This window comes from Haliaeetus leucocephalus, unplaced genomic scaffold (assembly GCF_000737465.1).
Source record: "Haliaeetus leucocephalus isolate CR32 unplaced genomic scaffold, Haliaeetus_leucocephalus-4.0 Scaffold13, whole genome shotgun sequence".
Taxonomy (NCBI): domain Eukaryota; kingdom Metazoa; phylum Chordata; class Aves; order Accipitriformes; family Accipitridae; genus Haliaeetus; species Haliaeetus leucocephalus.
The window spans coordinates 125,732-147,802 of NW_010972449.1; the positions used below are offsets into that span (position 1 = coordinate 125,732).

The following is a 22,071-nucleotide window of genomic DNA, read 5'->3' on the forward strand; positions in this document are numbered from 1 at the left end:
CGGCGGGGGGCCGGGGGGCCCAGCCCGAGGTCCCGGGGCCGGGCCGCCCGCCGCGCCGCCATGGTGCCCTGGGGAGCGGTGCTGTGGCGGCGGCTGCTGAGGAAGCGCTGGGTTCTCGGCGTCGTCTTCGGGCTCTCCCTCGTCTACTTCCTCACCAGCACCTTCAAGCAGGTCGGTGCCCTCCCCGGAGCACGCTGGGGCGGGGGTCGGGGCGGGGGATCGAAACATCCCAGCGTAACTTCTGTTCTTCGAGTGCTGTCGCCGAGCTCCTGGGATACGTTGCCGTAAGAATTACATCGTGGTGATTAAAAAACAGACAGGAGTTAAAAGAAGTCACGTCTGATACCGTGTTTGACGGCAATAGTGTTTTGAACCAAAACTGGGGGGGAAAAAAGTTTCGAAGGGACTTGGATTATTCTGTTGTAATATCTTTTGTGAACTGTAACTCCACAAGCAAAGAACTTACAAAAGAGAAATATGTGTACCTGTGGTTATTTAATGTAATATATGCTACTTTTGTGGTTCAGCTGTGTTAGCCGATCCTTTGGTGAACTTGCATACCCCCATTTCCTGGATTACGTTGCTTTCATGCTGTGTATAGCAAAAAGTAAGCTACCGCAAGTAGTATTGTGCTTATGCCATTGACGCTCGAGTTTCCTGTAGTTTACAAATACTAGGCATTTTTAATTGCGGGGAAAGCACATGGATTGGAATGGCAGAAGGAACTTGTATGTTTGGTTGCATTGCTGTCTTTTCCTTGCAGGAAGAGAGGACAGTGAGAGATCGGAATCTCCTCCAAGTACAAGAGCATGAGCAGCCGATCATGTGGAAGGTGAAGTTCAGTTCGGGAAACAGCAGTCAGCTGAGTAACCAGTGCAGGAATTCTGTGCAGGGGAAGCTCCTCATTACAGATGAACTGGGTATACTTGATACTAAGAATTTATTCTGCATATTGCAGTGTCGAATGCTGCTTTGCCTGTCTGATTGTTGATGGCACTTCCGAGTAACAACTGCTCCTTGTTAAGGCATTCTTACTGCAGAACCTCAGCTGTTGGCATTTTTTCCTCAGACTGGATTAATTTTGCTGTGGCTGCAGACACTGCTGACCTGGTTCTGTGCACAGCAGGCTTGGGTCCAGCTGGACTCGGCTCAGGCACAGTACCTTATGAGTGCAGCTGCACTGTTTCCAGGACCACCTTAGATTCAAAGAACTCCAGTTACCTTTGCACAGAACTCAAACATTGAGTCCCGCTCAGCTTAGCATGGTTGCTTGCAGAGCTATCTCTGTCTCCCTGCAGTGTATTCCTACTGTCAGGTATGTTAGGGAGAGTAATCAGGGAAACCCAACTGGCCTTGCATGGAGGCAGCTCAGGACTGGTATAATTAGGGCTCAGTCACAGTTAACAACCTCATCTGACCCTTGTAAACCCAAGGATATTTCTTGCAGGTTCTCAAATTAACCACTTGTTTTAAGTGTATGGAGCCTTTCCTGCCCTGCACATATGCTTTCCCAGTGTGCTTGTTGCTCAGGCATGGGACCGTTCTTGACCAGAAATCAAGGCTGCAGGAAAACCACCACATCTTCTGTGATTTGCAGCAATGTTACATTTAGCCCTGCCTGAATTATGCTTGCTGCTGATTCGCTAAGGTCTCTAAAATCACAGGTATCTTTCACGGTCTAAGGCTGTGGTAGTACAGTTTCTGTAAGGACACACACTGTGGTTCTATACTATTAAGGACTCTGCTCAACAAGGAGTATTACAGCTATCCTGCATGGATAAATCTAAGTCTCTGCATATTGAACTGTAAAGAGAGTTACCCAGACACAGACCAGTTGAAAGAATGTATTTCATAGTTTTTTCCAGTATAATCATCACTAATCACCTTTCCCCTTCCAATCGCAACAATGAATTATGCCAAAAAGAAATCAGAACTTAAATATTCTGCATTTGAATACTCATACTGTATACACAGCATATTAGAGTAGGTACATAACAGTTGTACAGATAACACCATGCTGTTGTGAAACTCATCTCTATGTCCAAGTGTTATTTCAAAGAATTGCTAGTTAGGACTTAAGTGAAATTGAGGGGGATCATAATCTACTAAATGATGAATAAACCTCTTCTTAAGTAATGAGGTTCTTTCTATAGATTTCTACAGAATGTGCAAAGGAGTATGTCTTGCCAGGTGTTACTACTGTTTTTGTTTTTCAGGCTACATCTGTGAGAGGAAGGACCTACTGGTAAATGGCTGTTGTAATGTCAATGTGCCCAGTACAAAGCTGTACAGCTGTGACAGCTGCCTTCCCAATGGCTGCTGCAGTGTATACGAGTACTGTGTTTCCTGTTGCCTGCAACCCAGCAAGGTGCATAGACTTTCTCCTGCTTTTCAGGTGTTCTCAGCTGCTCAGGTTCCTCTGTGGCTAAAAGTGCTTGTTTGTGAGGAGCTTTTTCCTTAGAGGGGACAGTCCCTTGTCTTGGATGAGGAAAGCCTGCAAGGACCATATGGCAAGCTATAAATAAAGCTTTAAAAAATTTTATCCTTCCCACCTTTGAGAGGAAATACTGGGAGCCTTGCAAAATGTTTCAGCTTTGGGGGAATTGCATTTGCTGAAGGGAAATGACTGTAGAAAAGCTATTCCAGCCAGTATCAGTTTTGCAACTAGCACTTCCCTGTATTCTCTTAGTTTCTCTAGATTCTCTTCCTACTGCTGCGCTTCTGTGGCGTGTTAGCCTCTCAGCACTTGCTAGAAATTGTAAGTGCTTACTATTCCTCTGATACTTGAGCTGTGTAGGTTAAGGTGGGCTATGATTACTCCTTGTTCAAGTACGGCATTCGTGATTTTTTTTTTTTTCACTTTGTCGTCTTTTTTGCTAACTTAGCAACATCTTCTGGAACGTTTCTTGAACCGGGCAGCTATTGCTTTCCAAAACCTCTTCATGGCAGTGGAAGATCACTTTGAGTTGTGTCTGGCAAAATGTAGGACTTCATCACAGGTAAGACACAAGTACATGTCCAGGGCTCAAAAATGGAAAAATACCCCAAAAATGCCTTTGGAAAATGGGGCTTGGTCCTATGAATGGCTGGTCTGTTGTGCCTGCATGCATGTGGGCATTTTCATGAATGCTGAAGCTATGGGTGAGAGCTAATCTGAAGGTAATCCTCTGATTTGTAAGGTGAAATAGTAATATCAGCAGTAAATGAAGGGCAAAGTGCCTATTTAGAGCAGGATGGGTTGTACGCTCTTTAGAAAAGAGGTACTTAACTAAAAAGAAACTAGCTGAGTTCAATGACTGCTAAAGATCTCTGATGTGTTCTGGGGAAGATCTCGTAAGGAAGACAACTGTGTGAGTTGTTCCCACTAGCTTCAGAATGCTATTTACTTTATGGTACATTTTTAGACTTAACATATGCTGAGAATCATCTGCACAATAACTCAAAAAGTATGTTGTAATTTTTTTTTGCTTTTTAAGAACAGAGGTGAACTTCTGTTACCCATATGATTTTATTAGAAGTTTTGATCTCAGCGACCATCGGCCCTCTTAGAAAGTGCTGTTGGAGATGTCATGCAGCTTGAGTATTTAATATAGCAATAGGGGTGGATTGCAAACAAAGGGCATAGTTCCAAATGTCTCTAAAGCTGTTTGGTTGGTTGTTTGTTTTTGGGTTTTTTTTACCTGTAACATCTGAACTCTAGCTTTATCAAGAAAAATGCACACATCTCAAGTAGCAATTTTACTATGCCTTGCCTGCTTAGGACATTTGATGATACTGCCTAAGCATATAAAATTTTTTTTGAATATTGAATCTATTCCCACCTACTTGGGTAGTCTCCTGAAAAGGAGGTTCTGGGTATGGTTTAACATTAAAGTCTATAATAGCAACTGGCTCTTATATGTTGGGAGTGCAGTGTTGTCTGACTCTAGATGATACTGTCATATATAGACGAATTTGGGAAAAGCTCTGGGTTTTGGCCTGCATCGACGGGATGTATTGTTTCAATATGTGTGTATCGTTAAAGCTTCTCCTCCTCTTCCTGACAGAGTGTGCAGCATGAAAACACCTATAGAGATCCAATTGCAAAATACTGCTATGGCGAATATCCCCCAGAGCTGCTGCCTGTTTGAAAGCTGCATGATCTAAGCAACAAAGGGAAGGAACTGGAGACTAGAATCCAAAAGAGCAAGACAACAGCTGTTACTTTACAAGACCCTCAGTGTAAACGGTTTACATTGTTTCTGTACACCCAGAGGTGCACAGTGTAAGCGAGGGACTTAAGTTCTCCGGCACTGAATCTTGCTTTCTTCAGTTTGTTATGCACCTGCTTTAGAGTACTAGAGTACCGGTACTGTACTAGAGTACTAGTACATTCTTTGAATACTTTCTCTAAATTTTAGGATGCATGGAGTCAATAGACTATAAAACATCATAGAAAAAATATCTAATGTAGCTTTGCAGCTGTACATGGAGGTTCAGTTGTGTCTCTGCAGTCCAGAGACTTTCCAGAGTGACAGTAATTGGAGGATTTTTGCTTTTAGAGAGTAAAGCATGCATGTTGTGCTTCTCTCTCTGGAGCACTTCTTGACATGCATGGTGTACACTACATATGTAATTATGAATTATTTATTCATTTTGTATGGATTACTAGCTGAAAGTATTGATGCTTTGCATAGCTAGTTGTTGATGCCTTTCAGTCCCTGTTTTGTTATGTCAGGTAGAAAGGACATTTTAGTTCCTGACTAAAATTGGTTGGGTTTTTTCCCTCCTTAGTCTAAAGGAATTGTATTGGGATTCGTCACTATAGTGCTTATGTTCCTCTTGGTGAGTTTAAAGCATTCAGAACTCCAATGGAGTTGTTATTTTCTCCAAGTCCCACAGCATGAGACAAGAGCAGGGATCTGCCTAGGATGGGATGTTTATTGTCTGTAAATGATTTCCTTGTTACTCTGCAACAGTTTCCTTAAGAGGAGTCTTAGTTTTGTAAACAGCTCTCTTCTAGTCCACTTTCTGACAAGAAGCACTGAGGATTTGTTAGCTTGAACTTGTTCAGGCCTTGGTTATTCAAATGTACTTAACTCCTTGGTTGTGCAGGAGGCAAAAGGGTGGAGTTGTTCTACGATTTCAGTTTAATGATGTCCTTGTGCATGAAGTAATTAGAATGTCAGAACATGGTGCAAACCCTCCTCTGAGAACAACTGTGTTGCATGAGTTCAGTTAAACTGTCATGATGGGTTTGATTTGCTGTTTGACATGCTTGCTACTCTGGAATTTTGGTCTGAGCAGAATGGCACTAGAACAGGGTTGGTTCTCTCACAATTTCTCCTAGCTTTCTAAAGTTGCAATTTAAACTGTCTCCCTCTTAAGGCCACGCAACACAGAAAAAATGGGTAGAGAACCTGTAAAATGCTGACAATATTTGTGCTCCCCCTGCAAGTCACTGGGCGATGTCCAAGCGCTAGACAAAATCAGGCTGTTCTTCTCTATATGAAGAGCCTCATTTCTCTCTTTTTACTCCATCCATCTCCTCCATGATTTTGATTTTGTGTATGCTTGTTTAAGCTGATACTTCCTATTCCCTGACTGAAATAAAACAATCTACAGAGGCTTTAAAAAACAAACAAACAAAAAAAACCCAACCCAAAAAACCCAACCGAAGCACAGTGGTGGAATATCCTGGCGCAAAAGATCTGTAGAATGCTATTGCAATTACGTATGATATAAACAAGAAGTAGTGTTACCAGCCATCTAATAAAATCCACTTGTATTGTTTTCATTGTTCTTTCCCAGAAGTCATCAAGTGAGATAATGGCTCTGTCAGCAGATTCTCTTGAAAATCTTGTTTTTCCAAAAGCTTAAAAGCTTTAGCATTAGCAGTTTATCCAGCTGAAAATCTCTCTCCCCTTTGCTGCCATCCTATGGCAACTTGCTGCAGCAGACATGATACAGTGTGAAGATGCAGTGTGAGATGCTGTCTTCAGAGGGTAGCAGAGGTTACTTCTCTTTTCAGTGTTAAACAGATTCTTCACCCCTGTTCCAGCACTTCATAACTGTTTTCCTCAGGGAAGGCCATCAGGTTGGTCTATTATATCATTCCTGCTGAGATGTATTCCAGCACTTCGTGGTTTTTTGCACCACAACTGATGAGATCAAGATACTGATGGCTTGCTCTTGCTTTCTTTTCCAACTTGGTATTAATTCCTTAGCAAGTGATACCACTGCTTGAAGTGGTAATTGTAAGAAATTGTAAGAACCAACCTAATCTGGACAACATGAGTGGGAATTTCTGGCCCCTTTCTCTCCTAGAAAAACAGAATGTGATCAGAAGTGCATTGTGATTGTTGCCCGTTCAATGGGACAGAAACTGCATCCTCTCTCCCTGGCTGTTGAGCTGTTCAACTATTGTCTATACGATACGTTAAATCATTAAAAATTTATCTGTGTTCCAAAATAGCACCTGTTCTCATGTCTTTCCTTAAACTACCAGGCAACTGTACCAAAATGGAAGTTCGAAGAATGCAGGGGAGTGGAGAGGGACACTAACTTGAATATGTGTAATAAAGGCAAGCAAGTAGAGGCAAACAGGAAATCTATTTAATTTCAATCTAAGAAAAGAGCATGCTTCTCTCGGTGATGTACAGAAAGATCTGGCCCTTTGCAAAAGTGGACTGATCAGGGAAAGGAATGGCATACGATTGCTTCATGTTGTGAAGATATGGTGAGAAATGTCAAATCTCTGCTTCTTGGTAATAATTCTGTGTGGTTTAAGTGATGTCCATCCCTCTTGCAAAAAAGCCTGGTGATTCTGTGGTTGTCAGTGGCTGTCTGACATCTCTCTATTTGTCAGCTAAGAGACTCAGGTTGTTGACTTGTGTTTGGCAGCAGATTTAATGAGAGCACTTGATGGAGTGACTAGCTCTGCTTATCTGCACCGAGGTCAATGCTGGGGATAATTGAATGGGTTGTGTACTCCTTGATTTCTGTAGTTTACAAGAATATTAATGCTAGTGAAAAATGGTAGTGGCTGACATCTAATGAGGAACAGGTATAATATTTACTTGTACCAATTTGGAAACAGTAATCTATGGCAGAAGGGCAAAGCAGTAACTGCCATCTTTGCTGAATTTAAACTTGAGCCATTGAAAGAACCTCCTGTACTGCTCCATTGGGATGTTATGTGGAGAACTGGATAACAATTATTATTGTGATGGCCTGGAGTTCTGAAAAGGCAAAAGCAGACTTCTGGCTTGAGGCCAACACTAAACAGTTGATGAGGTGGGATCATGGTTTCTGCTTTCTCAGAATCTCACTCATTGTAGTGGCAATTCTTCAGTCTCTCTCCTATATGTGTTCAGGCTCTAATTGCTTGGAGAACTTTTTAACAAACTATATTAGGAATCAATTTCTGAATATAAAGCACGAAGGACAGAAAGTCCTAAATGTCTTTGTTCTGATATGCTTTTAAAAAGCAAATACTTTTTTTTACTTCCCTTGTCACTTAGCTGGACAGGCTTGAGCTTTAGGATTTGTTCTGTCTTGTGCTAGTCACTTAAACTGCAAACACACTAGGCCCTTTTACGTAGCACCATAATGTGATATTTGTTCTTCAGTTATTCTAGTCAAGGAGAGGTGGGGGAGGAGATGAGAAGGAATTTTCTAACTCAGCAAGTTCCACAAAAGATGGGGTTTAGCAAATTCTTGGTGCTTTAATAACAGCCTTCTGCATTTCTTGACAGCCGGAGGCAAACAACTAACTATATGCAGAGGGGGAAAAATGCCAACTTCAAAACCTGGAGGGAATGATGGGAGAGTGCTTAATTCTTAATTTTTGATCCATGTCTAATTAAACAGGCAGTTCTGTCTAATGTTTTTGGTCAAATAAGGTCTGACTTGTAGCAACATGCATATTGTCTACATGATGTTTTATATTTGAGGCAGTCATGGCCACAGATTTTTCTTAGAAATCATGGTTCTTAGTAGATAAGAAGTACAGGTCTTAAGCAAGAATTCTCAGGATGCCTTCAGATTGAAGCATGTTTGTTGCTGTGGTCTGCTGTTTTGCCCATGGTAAAATAACACAAAGTTGCAGAGTAGAGAAAAAAAATAAATAAATTCTGGCTGAAAAGCTTGCCTTGTAGAAGCTTTTCTAGTAGGTATTTCAATTAAGGGGATAGAAGACTACAACCTATAGTTACAAATGGAATGGGAAGCAAGTGTTAGGTTTTCCATAGATGAGATTATTCTGTTTCTAATGTTAATGGTTGAAATGAGGACCTGCAACTGATTTCTTGCCTATTTAATGGAAGCTTCCAATAAAATCCAGCTCTCATTTATCCTGTATGTTTTCTGTCTTTACAGAATAAGGCACACTAATAGGGACCAAGGTGAATGGGAATCATATGTCCATTGTCTGCATTCTGTTCCTCTCCTGCACAAAATCTGTTTAGATTTTTAGACTCCTCAGAGTAAAAAGACAATTCTACATTTGTAGTTCCTATGACTTTTGACCATGACCTCACCTGGAGCCTTTAATGTACCTATTGATATGAATAATAGCTGTCTTAGATATGAAATATCACCATTTGAAGAAGTGCAATCAGGTTGGGTATGTCACAGGTGTGACATGTTTAACACTCAAAAAAAGTAGCATCCTAAACTACTGACATTATCATATGCCTAAAAATGCATCCATCAGCTGTGTAAGGTGACTGATACTGGGTACACTGTATCCACATCTTCAAACTGAAAAATGTAGATTAGTTGCAAATTACAGTTACAGACCTGCTTAGTGATAACAGTTGTGCTATCTGAGGAAATCAACATGTTCATGGATGAAAAGGATCATAATTTACCTAAATCGCTGATGCCTTAAAAATACACATTAAACTAAGAAAAACCCAATCCTGTGCAGTAGCAAATGCATACAAAAGTATGAGCAAGCAAATGTAATATACCTCTTCTGATGCCTTTTTGTCTGCTCAGCTTCTTGTGTCAGCCTACAAGCTTACTTCTAGTGGCATGTCTCAACCGGTGTAACAGCGAGGATCAGCCAGCAGAGGTTACCACAGCATTTGGATAAAACCTGGTCTCCTCCCCAGGGAGCCAGGCTGGCAGATGGCCCTTAGAGCTGAATTTCACTTGGTGAAAGGCAGGCAAACCTACAAGTACGGAACACAAGTCATTACATTGCTCCGGGAAAACGTGTGGACTGTCTGTCTGGAATTACTCCTGCACCTTTGGCCTGGCCACCCAAATCCACAAAATAAACTTACCTTAGAGGGCTGCCTGGGCAGTCAACGGGTGCTAATGTGGGAAAATAGCCACAGTACTGGTGCAACCTGATTGACAACTGTTGTACTAAAATAATAATAAGAAGAAACCCCTGACTCTCACAGGAGGGGGAGAAATGGGAAAGATTTGCCCAGCTGCTGCTGCGTGCTGGTCTGTCATGGCGGCTCTCCTCACACCACAGGGGGAGCTGCGCTCTGACAACGCAGTTGAAAAAGGCTCCTCCCTCCGAGTCAGGCTCCGGAGGTGTGAAGGGATGCTCCTGCGGTCGAGGCCGGGGCTTCTCCAGAGCCGAGGGTCGCTGAGGAGGGCTGGTGCCAGGGCACAGGGTGAGCCGCCCCCCCGGCCCCGCCGTCTCCCGGCTCAGCCGCGTTTCCCGCCTTTTTCCCCTCACGTCCTCTTCCCCGCCCCCCCCCCCGCCGCCCTTAGCTGCCCGGCTGAGGGCGAAGGGAACCTTGAGCTGGGGCGGCCTCTGTGGTAACAAACCCGGGCCGAGGCTCTCGGACAGGACGGGACGTCGTGACTCTCAGACCGGTCTCCTGCCATTCACAGAGCTCCATAACCGTGTCCGGACCGTGGCCTTCGGCTGGAGCGTCCTCTCCCTCTCCCCCGCTGCACGGCGGTGCTGCCCGGTGGCTCCTCGGGGGTGGCTCTGAGAGGAAAAAACGAAGTAAGGCAGCTTTTCGGCAGTTGAGGTGTCACGGCGAGGCGCATCCACGCAGCTCTAACGCCTGGTGCTGCTTTGTTTTAGCAGTAGTTTTGTTTACTGTCGCTTCGAAGCTTCCCCTGACCGACTACAGCTGAACAAGCCTGCTGCAGGTTTGGTTTTTTTGGTTAAACTAACATGCACAAGGCCGTATTTTAACATGTAATTAAGTCTTAACCTCGCTGCTGCCCTGTTGTGTCCCTGGTGCTGGGAGACTTGTGGCTGCTTGTTGTGTGGGGTGTGGGGTCGGGGTCACAGCCACCGCCGCGCCCTGTGGGACAGTAGAGCCCTTCAGCCCCTCAGAGCCCAATTTTCCTCCTCCTTTTTCCCAGCCTCTCACCGCAGAGTGCTGTGTTTCTGCTTTTTAACCTCCTGCCACCCCTAAACCTGCTTCCATTTTTCTTCTCAGCTCACTGACTGCTCTGGTTTCTCTCTTTTTTTTTTTTTTTTTCTTCCCTCCTTTTCTCAGGCCCCTCTATCTTTTCTCCCTTCCCCTGCTTTGCCTTGGATCTGTCTCAGCTGTAGTTACTGAAGGTTGAAATAGGATAGTGGGAATTTTCCCTCCTAGAGGAAATGTTGCTTTTTTAAGTAGGGAGAGGTAGTGTAGCACTCACTCCCCCTTGCTTTCGAGACAAGAGGGCATCTCTCTACTCTTTTCTCCCCTTCTGAATTTCTCTTCACTCTCACTTTAATCTGGTGCTAGCTGTAGCTTTCTAGTGTCTCCGTCCACCTTTGCTTTGAGTATTTATGCAAAATTTCATACTGTCATGGTTGCAGTGCGTGTTAAAGGCATACCCATCCAAAGTTTTGGGAGAGAAAACTAGTGTTTCTCAGGACCTGTGCTGTTCTCTGGGCTAGGAAGCAGAGTATGAATTTTCCCATTTATGTCGCATTTGTACCTAAGAACTCTGATCTTGGACCTGGATCCCACTAGGCAAATGCATCTCAGATACATGGGTTTTGCTTTGCTAAGCATACATTTACTTTTTTAGCAACAAGAGTTCTAAATCTATTTGAAAGTTACGAAAAACCTCTAGGTTGCCAAAGAAAGCACTTGCCCTAATTACAATATCCCAGCTTGCTGCCAACAGCAGATGAGGCTTGCTTGCAGGAGAAGTATGACTTACGAAAAAGAAAGGTGTACATGCTATCCAATCTCAATCTTTCACTGTGAAAAGTTTATACTTAGAATTTGTTGTAATTGCCAAAATAGCACCAGCATCAGTTAAACTTTTTTTTTTTTTTTTGAGTGGTCACTTAAAATTTTGTTATTATCTCAAAATGAGCCCAGATGAGTTGCACTCATGAACCTTCATCTCACTGTATGGAAGCCCAGCCCTGTGCTGAAAAGTAATTCTAAAAAAATACATAAACAATGATCTCCTCCTTTGCTTAGTGACACCTGGGAAGACTAGTTCTCAGTGTTCAACATGTTTTTTTTCCTGTCCTGCTAGTTTGTAAATTCAAGTTGGGTTCTATCTGTATCATGCATATTCCTATTTATAAAAGCTTTGCAGTTGGAAGTGAGATGATTTACTGGTGATATATGAACCTAGACAGTGGTGTTGAATGCTGAGAGTTCTAACTCTTAAGTGTTCAGCAATCACAAGCCAGGTCCACTCCTAACACCACAATAAATTTAAAAGTAAGTGAGAACTGTGCTTGTTTATCATCTGAAGATGGACTAATGAAGTTTCAAAGTTCTGAGTTCCTCTCTACAACTGTAGATGTTTCATTTTTCTTTCTTGTGTAAAAACTGAGGCTTCTGTGTGACCACCTTACTCCAGCAGCTGCAACTGGGAAAAAAGCAACAAATATTTTAAGACCCATGAAAACATTGTAGGGGTTGGTGACTGACAGCCCTGTTATTTCTGCAAGACGAATTAAATAAAAATCAAACTTCACCCTATAAGGACTTAATTGTTTCAGTATGTAAAATGGAAATTCATTCAGGGTTTTTTTGGTACACAAGTAATACTCAGCTACAGAAGATCTGGTAAGGAGCTGTAATTTTTATAAAGTCGGTTTTTCTGATCCTGAGTCCTACAACTAAAAAAATGGTGTGTGGGTGTGTGAGTGGAATTTCTTTGGAATTTAAGTGCTGTGAACTGGGTAAAGACTGAGAGCTTTGGACCTCATCAGGATTCTCCCTGGCTTCCTGCCAGCTGGCTTTCAGGTGGGTTCCATATAAAGAGCTGATATATTCTGTCCTCAAAACCAGAGTTTGCAGTGGAAATGCTGCAGGGGACCAGGCTATTAAAACAAATTAAGCTATCTATTTGTGAGCATCAGTGAAACATTTTGTGATGTTACACTATATGCACTTGTCACAGTCCTGCCACATCAAGGTTAGAGTGAGAAGGTGACTAGCTGGCAGTCACTTAATCAAACGGAGATGTTGATTTCTCAGGTAACCCAGGCAGGGTGAGGCTTGCATGCTCCGTTGCTTTTAACAGCCAGATAATGAATATGCTTTCCAGAATTCGTGTTTCTCATAGTGGAAGCAGCAGCTGCATGTGATCTGTGTTGCTGTCAAAGGCAAGTGAGATGTAGTTAATTCAGGTCTACACAACAAAGACATATTGATCAGGGCTCTTCTTGCTATGGTTGGATATCTGCAATAACAATGACTAGGACAATGCAGCAAGCCGGGATGGGAAAACCAAATATGCTTTGTCTTAATCCAAAAAGTGAGAGGGCTTTCTACCTAGATTCGCTGCTGAGCATCAGCAATTTCAGAGCAATTCTGCTCCAGTCTTCAAAGGGTCAGTAAGATACTGAAATCGAGTGAAAAGGGCACATGTAATTCGTGTCATTATAAATACACTTCATTTGTAACTGTAAGGTTAAAATCATGGATTCAGTACAAACAGCTTGCAGTGGATCAGTTCCACATGATTTAAACCCCCCCCCTATGTTTATGGTATCTGGATAAAGTTATACTGAGCTGCTTATGGAGGTACTGAATGTTGCAAGAATTACATGGAGTGGATGTATACATTATGTTTCCTCTGTTCCTTCTCTACTAGTAGTACTTGGATGTGGATGATTATGTGCTATATATTTAGTAGAGTATTGCAGTGTATTCTTTTTAGTGCAAAGCTAAAAATCCTCATATACTGGTTTTGTAATAAAAAATGTAATAATTATTTTTATTTCTGCAGAGGTGCCCAACTCATTGTCTGTCTTCCCACTTTTCCTTCCTGTCAGTTTCCCTTAATAGCTGTGTCTGCTTTTCTTTTGTTCATGTGTTGTGCAGGAGAAAAATGGGCACTAACAGGTTTGCTAATTACTATAAAATTCTTCCCAGCCTTGTTCTGTTCAGATCATTCTATTAGCTAAAGTAATGGAGTGCAATGGCGTGATGGCTCTCACACTTTTCATTATATAAGGTCTTTCTGGTGCAATTTATTACTGGGATTGTCTTCTGGGCTGTCACCAATAGCTTTTGATTTTCTACACCTGCTGTTTTCTTTTATCTCAACATTCTTTTTTTGCTACGATTTTAATCCTCCTTATCTTTCCCAAATGACTTTTGAGGGCACAGGAGTGTTAGCCCCCTGCTTTCCCAGTTTTTGCTAGGAACTAGCAGAGCTGAGTATTGAAGTGCTCAGTATCTTGCCAGACAGTCTTCTGACCAGTGTCAGTGCATTCACATCAGTGCAACAGTTCCTGTCAGTTTTCAGTTTTACTACTATACCTAGAGGCAAGGTCTTTACCCTCACTGCATCATTTTGCTACTGACACTTATTTTTCCTTACCTATCAGTATTGTCAATGTCATCTTCTTCAGCAGTATTTACGGCAGCAGACTTTTGTCTCATCACTCTGATTATATTAGCTCCAGTGATTGTACTTTCACTTCATTACTGAAATAAAGTTAACATTAATGAGAGTCATGCAGCTAAACCTCTGCTCACCTCTCTGGAAATTTATTCTAGTGATGAAAAGGAGATGCACGTGGATCTATTTAAAAGCAACCTAGCTTTTTTCCCCACCCCCACCTAGCTACCTACCAAATTCAGTGTTAAATGAAGTCTTTTGTTATTAAGAGCTGATGATACAAAAGAATCCAAATACATTATACAACATTAACAAGGACAAATTATATTGGTTAAACACTGATCTATGTACTGGTCTGCTACAGAGTTCCTTTATGACCCAAGTTTCTGTGTTGCTGCTGCTTCTGGAAAGGGTTTCTCATATCTGACTCTCACAATAGATTAGCTGTAAAGCACTTGGAAGTCCTAGGGGGTATGCTAGGAAAGTTCAAGATATTATCAAGTGTAACAGTAATTGCACCTATAAATGAGATGAAGCATTGTGAGAGGGTTGGAAATTGTTTATAGAAGACACAGCAAGGCTTTGAGCTGAAAGAAGAAATATAATTTAGATAAGCAAAGTTAATGAGATAAAGGTACATCATGCATGCACCAAGAAAAGAGACTCATGAGATCTTTTACTGATCAGAATTTGGATTTATAATAAGAGCAGTTATTTCACTACTGGTCACTTCTAGGGAAGCCATATCAGTAGAGGTGGTTTGTTTGTGGGGTTTTTTTTCTTTGTTAGTGAAAAGTTAGAGAATAAGAATTCTCTTTTTATTAAATCTTCTTATAAGCAGCTACCATGACATGGCCTCAGTCCTGTCTGAGGCCACTGTCTGCTGTAGCAGCACAGGTTAACTAGAAGGATAATAATATTGACTAGAAGGAATACATCCTCTGAATCAACCTTATTGTTTGATGTTTTCCTTAAATGTTACCTCTTCATAGATGAAACTAGACTGAGCCTGGTGTAGTTTCAGAGGTCCAAAATGATTCTTGCTAAAAATTTGCATATATTTTAATGAGCTTTTATTAAAAAAAAAAAAAGGGAAAAGTTCACCCTACACAATGTCATGAGCAAACAAACCTCCTTTGTGTCCAAAAATATATGTCTTACTGAAAGATATCACTGGCCTGTGCGGTAAGTAGAATGTTTTAGACCCTAAGCGTTCTCAAATGCTTGCTTTAGGCTTTCAAAGAAAAAAGTAGTCCAAGAATTGCCAAAGCATGGTTGACTCAGAAGAAGAAGTGCAATATTACTGTAATGATAATCATGCTTTGACCTATTTCAGATTCCAGGGTGTAGAAGTATTTTCTCCCTTGTGCAGGTTTGTGATTTTGACCACAGAGTTCACAAGGAAGAATACGTAGACTTGTCACCAAAAGAGAAGCTTTCTAATGGGAAGACTGTTTAAGTTAGCCTTTTCAAATGTCAAAATCCTAAACAAAATAGATAAAGTTGGATAAAGGTAACCAGTTACAAAGGTTGGTGAAATAACGTTATCGCCCTTTGGCAGAGGGAGAAATTGAAACACAGTGTTTAGGAGACATCAGCCTTGTCAGATGATGCAGCAGGAGCGGGCTGGGGCATAGCATCTAAAACTGGCTCCTGGATCGCTGTCCTGCTCTGCCTTCTGGAGATTTCTACCTTCTCTTTCTAAGATTGCTGCTGTTGTGCCTGAAGATACCACTAATGTCTGTAGTCACAAACTGAGTATGTCAGGTTGAAATGTGCCTTATGAAATAATTCATGTTATGTTTAATTTGAGAGATTTTTACAAGACTCTATCCTAAAGCAGCTTCTCTTGTAGATGCAGAAAAATGAAATATTATCTGTATAAGCAATGTGAATGAAATAATTTTCAGCTCATGTTTCATGGTCATTCCTACTGCTTCTGCAAGCTCTCTGTTTTGAAAATAGTCTCTATCAGCTGCAGGTATTTACTTCACAGTTTGTTCTTTTTCCTTTTATGTGCACATCCCCTCTTCTCCCACCTGCTTCCCAGCTTGGCTTTTCCTCATCTTGGTGCCCAGGAAATGCCAGTGTCTAGCTGAATGAGCTCTGCTATAAATCAAAGTGTCATCACTTAGCTGGTAGAAGTGATTTAATTAATGCATCGTGCCATCCCCAGAGCCTCTCCCCACCTGACTGCTAATCAACCTTCATCAGCAGGAGGAAAATGTAGCCCTTCTTAGAACTGTGCAGGAGAGACTCAAGGAAAGACAGTTAATTGCAGCTGCAGAGATCAGCCTTGTCACTTGTCTCTAATCTGTTGTCTGCTTCTTGAAATACTGCTGTCCTGGTCTCTTACAAGCCATGCTTAACTCCATTCATACACAAATTATCCAGTATTATATCAGCAATCACTTTCTGTCAGAAAATGTATTTGGCAGATGACACGTTTAAAAGCACCCTATTGTGCATATGGGTATTGTAGCAACTTTTACAGCCTGAGTACAGTTTTAGCTGGAATGAGCAGTTTATACATAAACATTTCTGCGTACCATAGATGTACTTCATAGGTGGTGCTGTGCAGTTAATACCGAGGATCACTGAGCCAAAAATGGTCATGCCAGTATGGAATGACAGGGCTGATGTCATTAGCAAGTGTTACCCTTTGTCAGCTGCTGAATAAATAGCTGATGATTTTATCTCAGGCATATATATATCAAAGTGATAACTTCTGTGCAAGCCAGAGCACTTGTCCATTTCAGTTTGGTGGCTTCCAGGACTTAGAGCAGGATCTGTGGTAATGGGAGTCTCAGCCTCCATCTATTGGATAACATGAGCATAAGAATTTCATAGAATTGTAGAATCACATTTGGGTTGGAAAGGACCCTAAAGATCATCTAGTTCCAACCCCCTGCCATGGGCAGGGACACCTTCCACCAGACCAGGTTGCTCAAAGCCCCATCCAACCTGGCCTTGAACACTGCCAGGGATGGGGCATCCACAGCCTCTCTGGGCAACCTGCTCCAGTGCCTCACCACCCTCACAGGGAAGAACTTCCTTGCATCTAATCTAAAACTACTCTCTTTCAGTTTAAAGCCATCACCCCTTGTCCTGTCACTACATGTCCTTGTAAAAAGTCCCTCCCCATCTTTCCTGTACATCCCCTTTAGGTACTGGAAGGCTGCTATAGGGTCTCCCTGGAGCCTTCTCTTCTCTAGGCTGAACAACCCCAACTCTCTCAGCCTGTCCTCATAGGAGAGGTGCTCCAGTCCCCTGATCATCTTCATGGCCCTCCCCTGGATCTGCTCCAACAGGTCCATGTCCTTCTTAAGTTGGGGGCCCCAGAGCTGAAGGCAGTACTGCAGGTGGGGTCTCATGAGAGCGGAGTAGAGAGGGAGAATCGCCTCCCTTGACCTACTGGTTGATTTAGGGAGTGTTCTATTTGTGACTATTCATAGTTATATAGGTAATCAAGATAAATATGGAAAACAGCACTTGTGGGAAGCAGTGTTTTTTCTGGTAGCTAGAATAGAAAACTGAGAGTCAGGATTTCTCCTTTCTAGGCTTGGCCACTTCCAAGTTGCCAGATGACCATGAGAAAGACACTCAACTAGTTTTATCTAGGTTTGCCCCAACTATACTGTTTGCTGGAGAAAGATATATTGTACTTATGACAGGACACACTCTGCCCTCTCTTCAAATATCCAGTGCTACTTAAGCAGATGGGCCTGCACCGCCTTCTGTGGAGATCAGTGAGACTCATCAGTAAGATGAACAGCAGTGCACCCAGAGTTGCTTTAAGGTCCATAGGCTGTTGGGATGACAGAAGTTCAATAATGATAATTTCAGCCTTAATAGTGCAGGTATTTAGGGAGTACCTCTCTACTTCTGGAGCCTAAGATGGTGTCTCAATGTGGCTTTGGGGTGAGCTTTTGAGGGCAGTGGGAAAAGAACTTGGCCCCCACTAACTCTCAGTGTGGACTAAAAACTGCCAGAAGCTGTAGGATGTGTGAGTTGGGTCACAACGGGTCATTTTTGATATCCCACACCACCTTATGATGGTGCCACATGGCCTCCTGTATCAAGCACACTCTCAGCCTTTTATCCTTACTGGGAGGGCCTGCTGCACTGTTAGCCAAACAGACTGCTTCATCCTGTTCCTCAACCTCTCTTGTGACAAACAATACAGATGAGTCAGCTACAAGCTCTGTGCAATGACACTAATTCAGTCCCATCTCTGCATTGTCGCATGTTGCATGAGACGGGTGCCCTGAGCCACAGCCTCAAGGTTGGGTGCTCTGCAATCTGACCAAGGTAATTACCATTATGGTTAAGCAGCTGTTTCCTTTGTAAGTCCATAATTTTGAGGGTTCATTACATGGACATAAAAGTCCTCTCCAGGCAGAGATTTGGCAGACAAAGCCCAGCCAGGGAGCTGTTTAATCATTTGTTAGTTTGTTTATTTTTGCATCTGTTGGGCAATTCTTTTGGTATTTTGTATACAAGGCAGCAAAAGATACAACTGCAATAATTTTCAGTTGCTTACCATTAAGGTCTTAATTGATCTTTATTTTGCTATTGGTCACTTATGATTTATTTGAAGAAATAAATGTATATTACTATATTAAAAGTGTTTACTCTGCAGTATTCAAATAACAGCTTTTTCTGACACTTCGCTGATTTCCTTGTTTAATCTGTGTGCTTTGTTTTACTTAATTCCCACAAACTCCGCTGCTCTGCGATTGCTTATTGCTGGTTCTGTTGTTTTATGCTAGGGTACTCTGTAGAGTGGTAGACAAAGACAGTGTCCACTGCATAGCTTTGCTGCTATTTTTGTTCTTTCCCCAGCTTGTTTTGACAGAACTGAAAATCTGGAACCAAGCTGCATAAATCTCTTATCTTTTTGGTGATTTAAATTGGGAAAAACGTTTAAGGTAGTGGAATTACTGTAATTTTATCCCAATGCAACTAGTAACAGAGTTTGTGCCTATTGAGGAATTGTTTTTTAGGAAATGCTGTTGAACATAACACCTGTAAATTTGACCTCTGACGGGAACTGTGTCCTCAGGCTTTCTAATATTCCACAACATCCCTTATTCCTACTGTTTAAACCACACCTGAGCTAATCTAAAGGCGAAATGCACTGATACTCATAGCAACCAATGCCAAATAAAAGTGTCTTCCTTTGTAGGATTTTCTTAGGGCATAAGACTGAATAGCTGGCCTTGTAAGGATTATGCTGCAGGTGAGTGAATGGAGCCATTCTTTAGCAGATAGTTGGATACCAGTGAATCTTGTTGCTGGCAAGATGCTGAGCTTATAAGTGCTACACCTGTGTTTTTTTCCCTCTTAAGAAGCCTTGACAGTATCTGATGACTTAAATCTGAGCTGTCATCTGGCCAGTTTTCATCTTGCATTGAAAAATATTTTAAGGAACTCCTTTGCAGAGGGGAAAGGAGCTGTGAGTATGTTTTCATCTCGCACTTCTAGTTCATTTTAGCACTCTAACAGTCCTATCTCTGCACTGAGCAGGTCACAGAATCGGGAGATACATACTGCATTAACTGTGCCACCCTCTAAACTAGGAATGTCACCTTTTGTGAGCCTGGACAATATCATAAGGAAAGATTGTACTTTCTGTCCAAGTGTTAGGTGCCAAGAAGAAGAAAAGTACATCGTTACCCTCACTGCCTTTAGACAGGAACAGCATGACTAGACTTGCATGACCAGAAGATAGTGTGCGAAGGAGTGCAGAGCTGTGGGTATGCATGCCTCAGCCTTCTGCATGCTGTCAGACCTCTTCAGCTGTGTCTGGTCCTCCTCTGCTAACACCTCATGAAAATTGGCTGTTACATGGGAGAGCAAAGCTTGTGTTTTTAGAACAGACAGACCAAAATTCTGTTATTGGTCTTATGACAAATAGGGTGTTAACCAGGAAGTTCGTAAGGACTTAATAATTCATTTGTCTATGTAAAAATGTCTCATCAAAAGCTTTCTATCCTTTTATCCCCAAGAAAATTGCTTTTTGATGGCATGAAAATGCTAAAAGAGAAAGTCAGTTTGAGTTTAAGAATATTAATTTCTGGGGGAAAAAATGGTAGCCAGACATTTCCATTTTGATTTAATTAGAAACCTAAACCTTTAGAGTATTTGATATTTTTTTTCTTAAAATTTTTACATGATACAAATTTTTTTAACTTACTCTGAATAAAAAAACAACATAAAAGAATAAGTCATTTTCAATGAAAAATATCAGATGAATTGATAATGTGCAATTGACAGAGGATTGGATTGGGAGCCTGGTGAGAAAGCTACCCTTTTTGTGGGGAATGGAGGAGAGGACTGTCATTTCTGAAGGTATCAGAAATGCAGATTTTTTATTCTCCTCTGTGTTCTGCCTCTCATTCTCATTTTTGTGTGTGTATTAAGTGGCTCTTGCTGAGCTCTGCATTGAGATGTGTCATTGTGATAAATCACTTTTACTGGAGATTATATTTTTCCTCCAAATGAAGCTGCCAGCAAGACACATTTTAACAGTTGCAAGTGACTGCGACATTTTCTGTCACCTTTTCTCTCTCTCTGTCCCCCCTCAAAATATTATTCAATAAATTCTGACTAAATTTTGTTGAGGACCATGTTTTCTAATGGGAGGGAAAAGATAACAGAGGTGGCAATTAACAACTGTCAGCACTAGTCAAGGATCTTTATAAATGTAAGTAAATCTGTTTTTCTCCCACCTTGCTTATACTTGAGGAGTCCTAGTCTGCTTATAGTATTATCCAATGAATCCAAGATCCCTGTGAAACAGGGAACCATACAAGAGTTAAGTGAGTTAGTTGCCTGTGAACAAATATCAGACCCACGGTGTGGCTGTAAAGAAGAATCATCAGGTGTTTTTTGCTCTAGCCATGTGAACCCATGTCATCAAGTTCAGGCACTTGATGTCAAGGTAATACAGTGTCTTCAGTAAATTTCCTGACTTCTTTTAACAAACAGTTGTGCTATTTTGTCATTACTGCAGAACTGGAAAGCTGTTAGAGAACCTCATCTGTCTGATGGTTAGGGAACCTTTTCCTAATTCCTCTCTAAATCTATTCCTGACTGGTTCTCACTTATTTGTTGTTATGCTGATGCTGTCACCATTCTTACCCCCTAAAAAAACTCAGAATGAATATAGGAAATAGCATATTCTATTTGCAGCAAGAAAGGAGTAAAATAACATCATTATGATAAAAATCAGTTCTAGATCTTTGTAATTTTTAAAGTGCTAGCAACTGGGAGACAGGGTATCTGGAAAATGTTGACCATAACGTTTTCTTGAAACGTCTTATCAGGGTCATCAAAAGCATTACTAAATTTGTTTTGATTTTGGCAAATTAACTGGTTTTGACATTTCTGAGAAAATAATTTTGATGAACTTCAGATGTGCTGGCTTAAATGAAGTCCGAGTCACAAATAATAGGTTTTACACTCTGATAGCTTTTTGGTATGCTTGACAGTCACTTGGTAGGTTAGAGTTTTATTCCCCAGGAAACAGCTAGTCGAATCCCAGCTGGAACCTTAAGGATAATCAAAGAAATGGGAATTAGTTCTTCGTAGATAGGTAAAGTAAAACATTATCTCCTTCCAAAAGCATCTGGTTACTTAAGTATAAGGTTAAGTCACTCTGCTGGTGGAATGAATGGTGTTACTGCTGAGGCTGCACAACCAATATAGACAAATGGGATACAAGTTTTCCAGTCTCTCCAGCTGGCCCATGTCTCTCAGGACTTCTCTGCTTGTTGACCTGCTTTGGTTTCTTTGCTCTAAAATTTCTGAATTCTCTCCCATTTTTGTTTTCTCTTCAATTTTTCCTTTCAGATGAATTCCACGTCATTTTGCCCTTGAATTCCATTTATAGAAAGCGGTTGTGAGTGAAAAATCTGTGATGTGATATATTCCTGCGTGAAAGTCAAACAGTTTCAGAGTTTTAGTACCTCATTCTATTCTCCCTTCCTTTTAAACTTTACATTGCTGGTGGATACTCAAAAGCCATCTTGATTTATGATTTTCTGTGGATTTTTTTTCTTTTTTCTTGAAAGAGATCTGAGAAAACACCAACATTACAATAGGTCCCATAGAAACTTCTTTTCTGTATATGACCTGGAGGGGCATGCCCTTCTATTTTTCTAGCTGAAGCTCTCATCTTTTAAAAGTGAATTTCTTTAGAAGAGGAGGGAGAAGTAGGCTGGATTTTCAAAGCTAATTTTCAGATGTTAAGTGCCAAATCGCAAATGCCACACCCCTTATTTTGTCAAC

The 22,071-nt window shown here is 41.5% G+C and overlaps 1 protein-coding gene across 1 annotated transcript; it reads left to right on the top strand.

Moving 5' to 3' along the window:
• Positions 1-39: 39 nt before the first annotated feature.
• On the top strand, positions 40-8,215 carry LOC104835929 (chromosome unknown open reading frame, human C12orf49). The gene is made up of 5 exons (XM_010574198.1): positions 40-171; positions 764-920; positions 2,217-2,368; positions 2,886-2,999; positions 4,047-8,215. The coding sequence occupies exons 1-5, from the start codon at positions 61-63 to the stop codon at positions 4,128-4,130; spliced, it is 618 nt and encodes a 205-aa protein (XP_010572500.1). The 5' UTR covers positions 40-60; the 3' UTR covers positions 4,131-8,215.
• Positions 8,216-22,071: the final 13,856 nt, after the last annotated feature.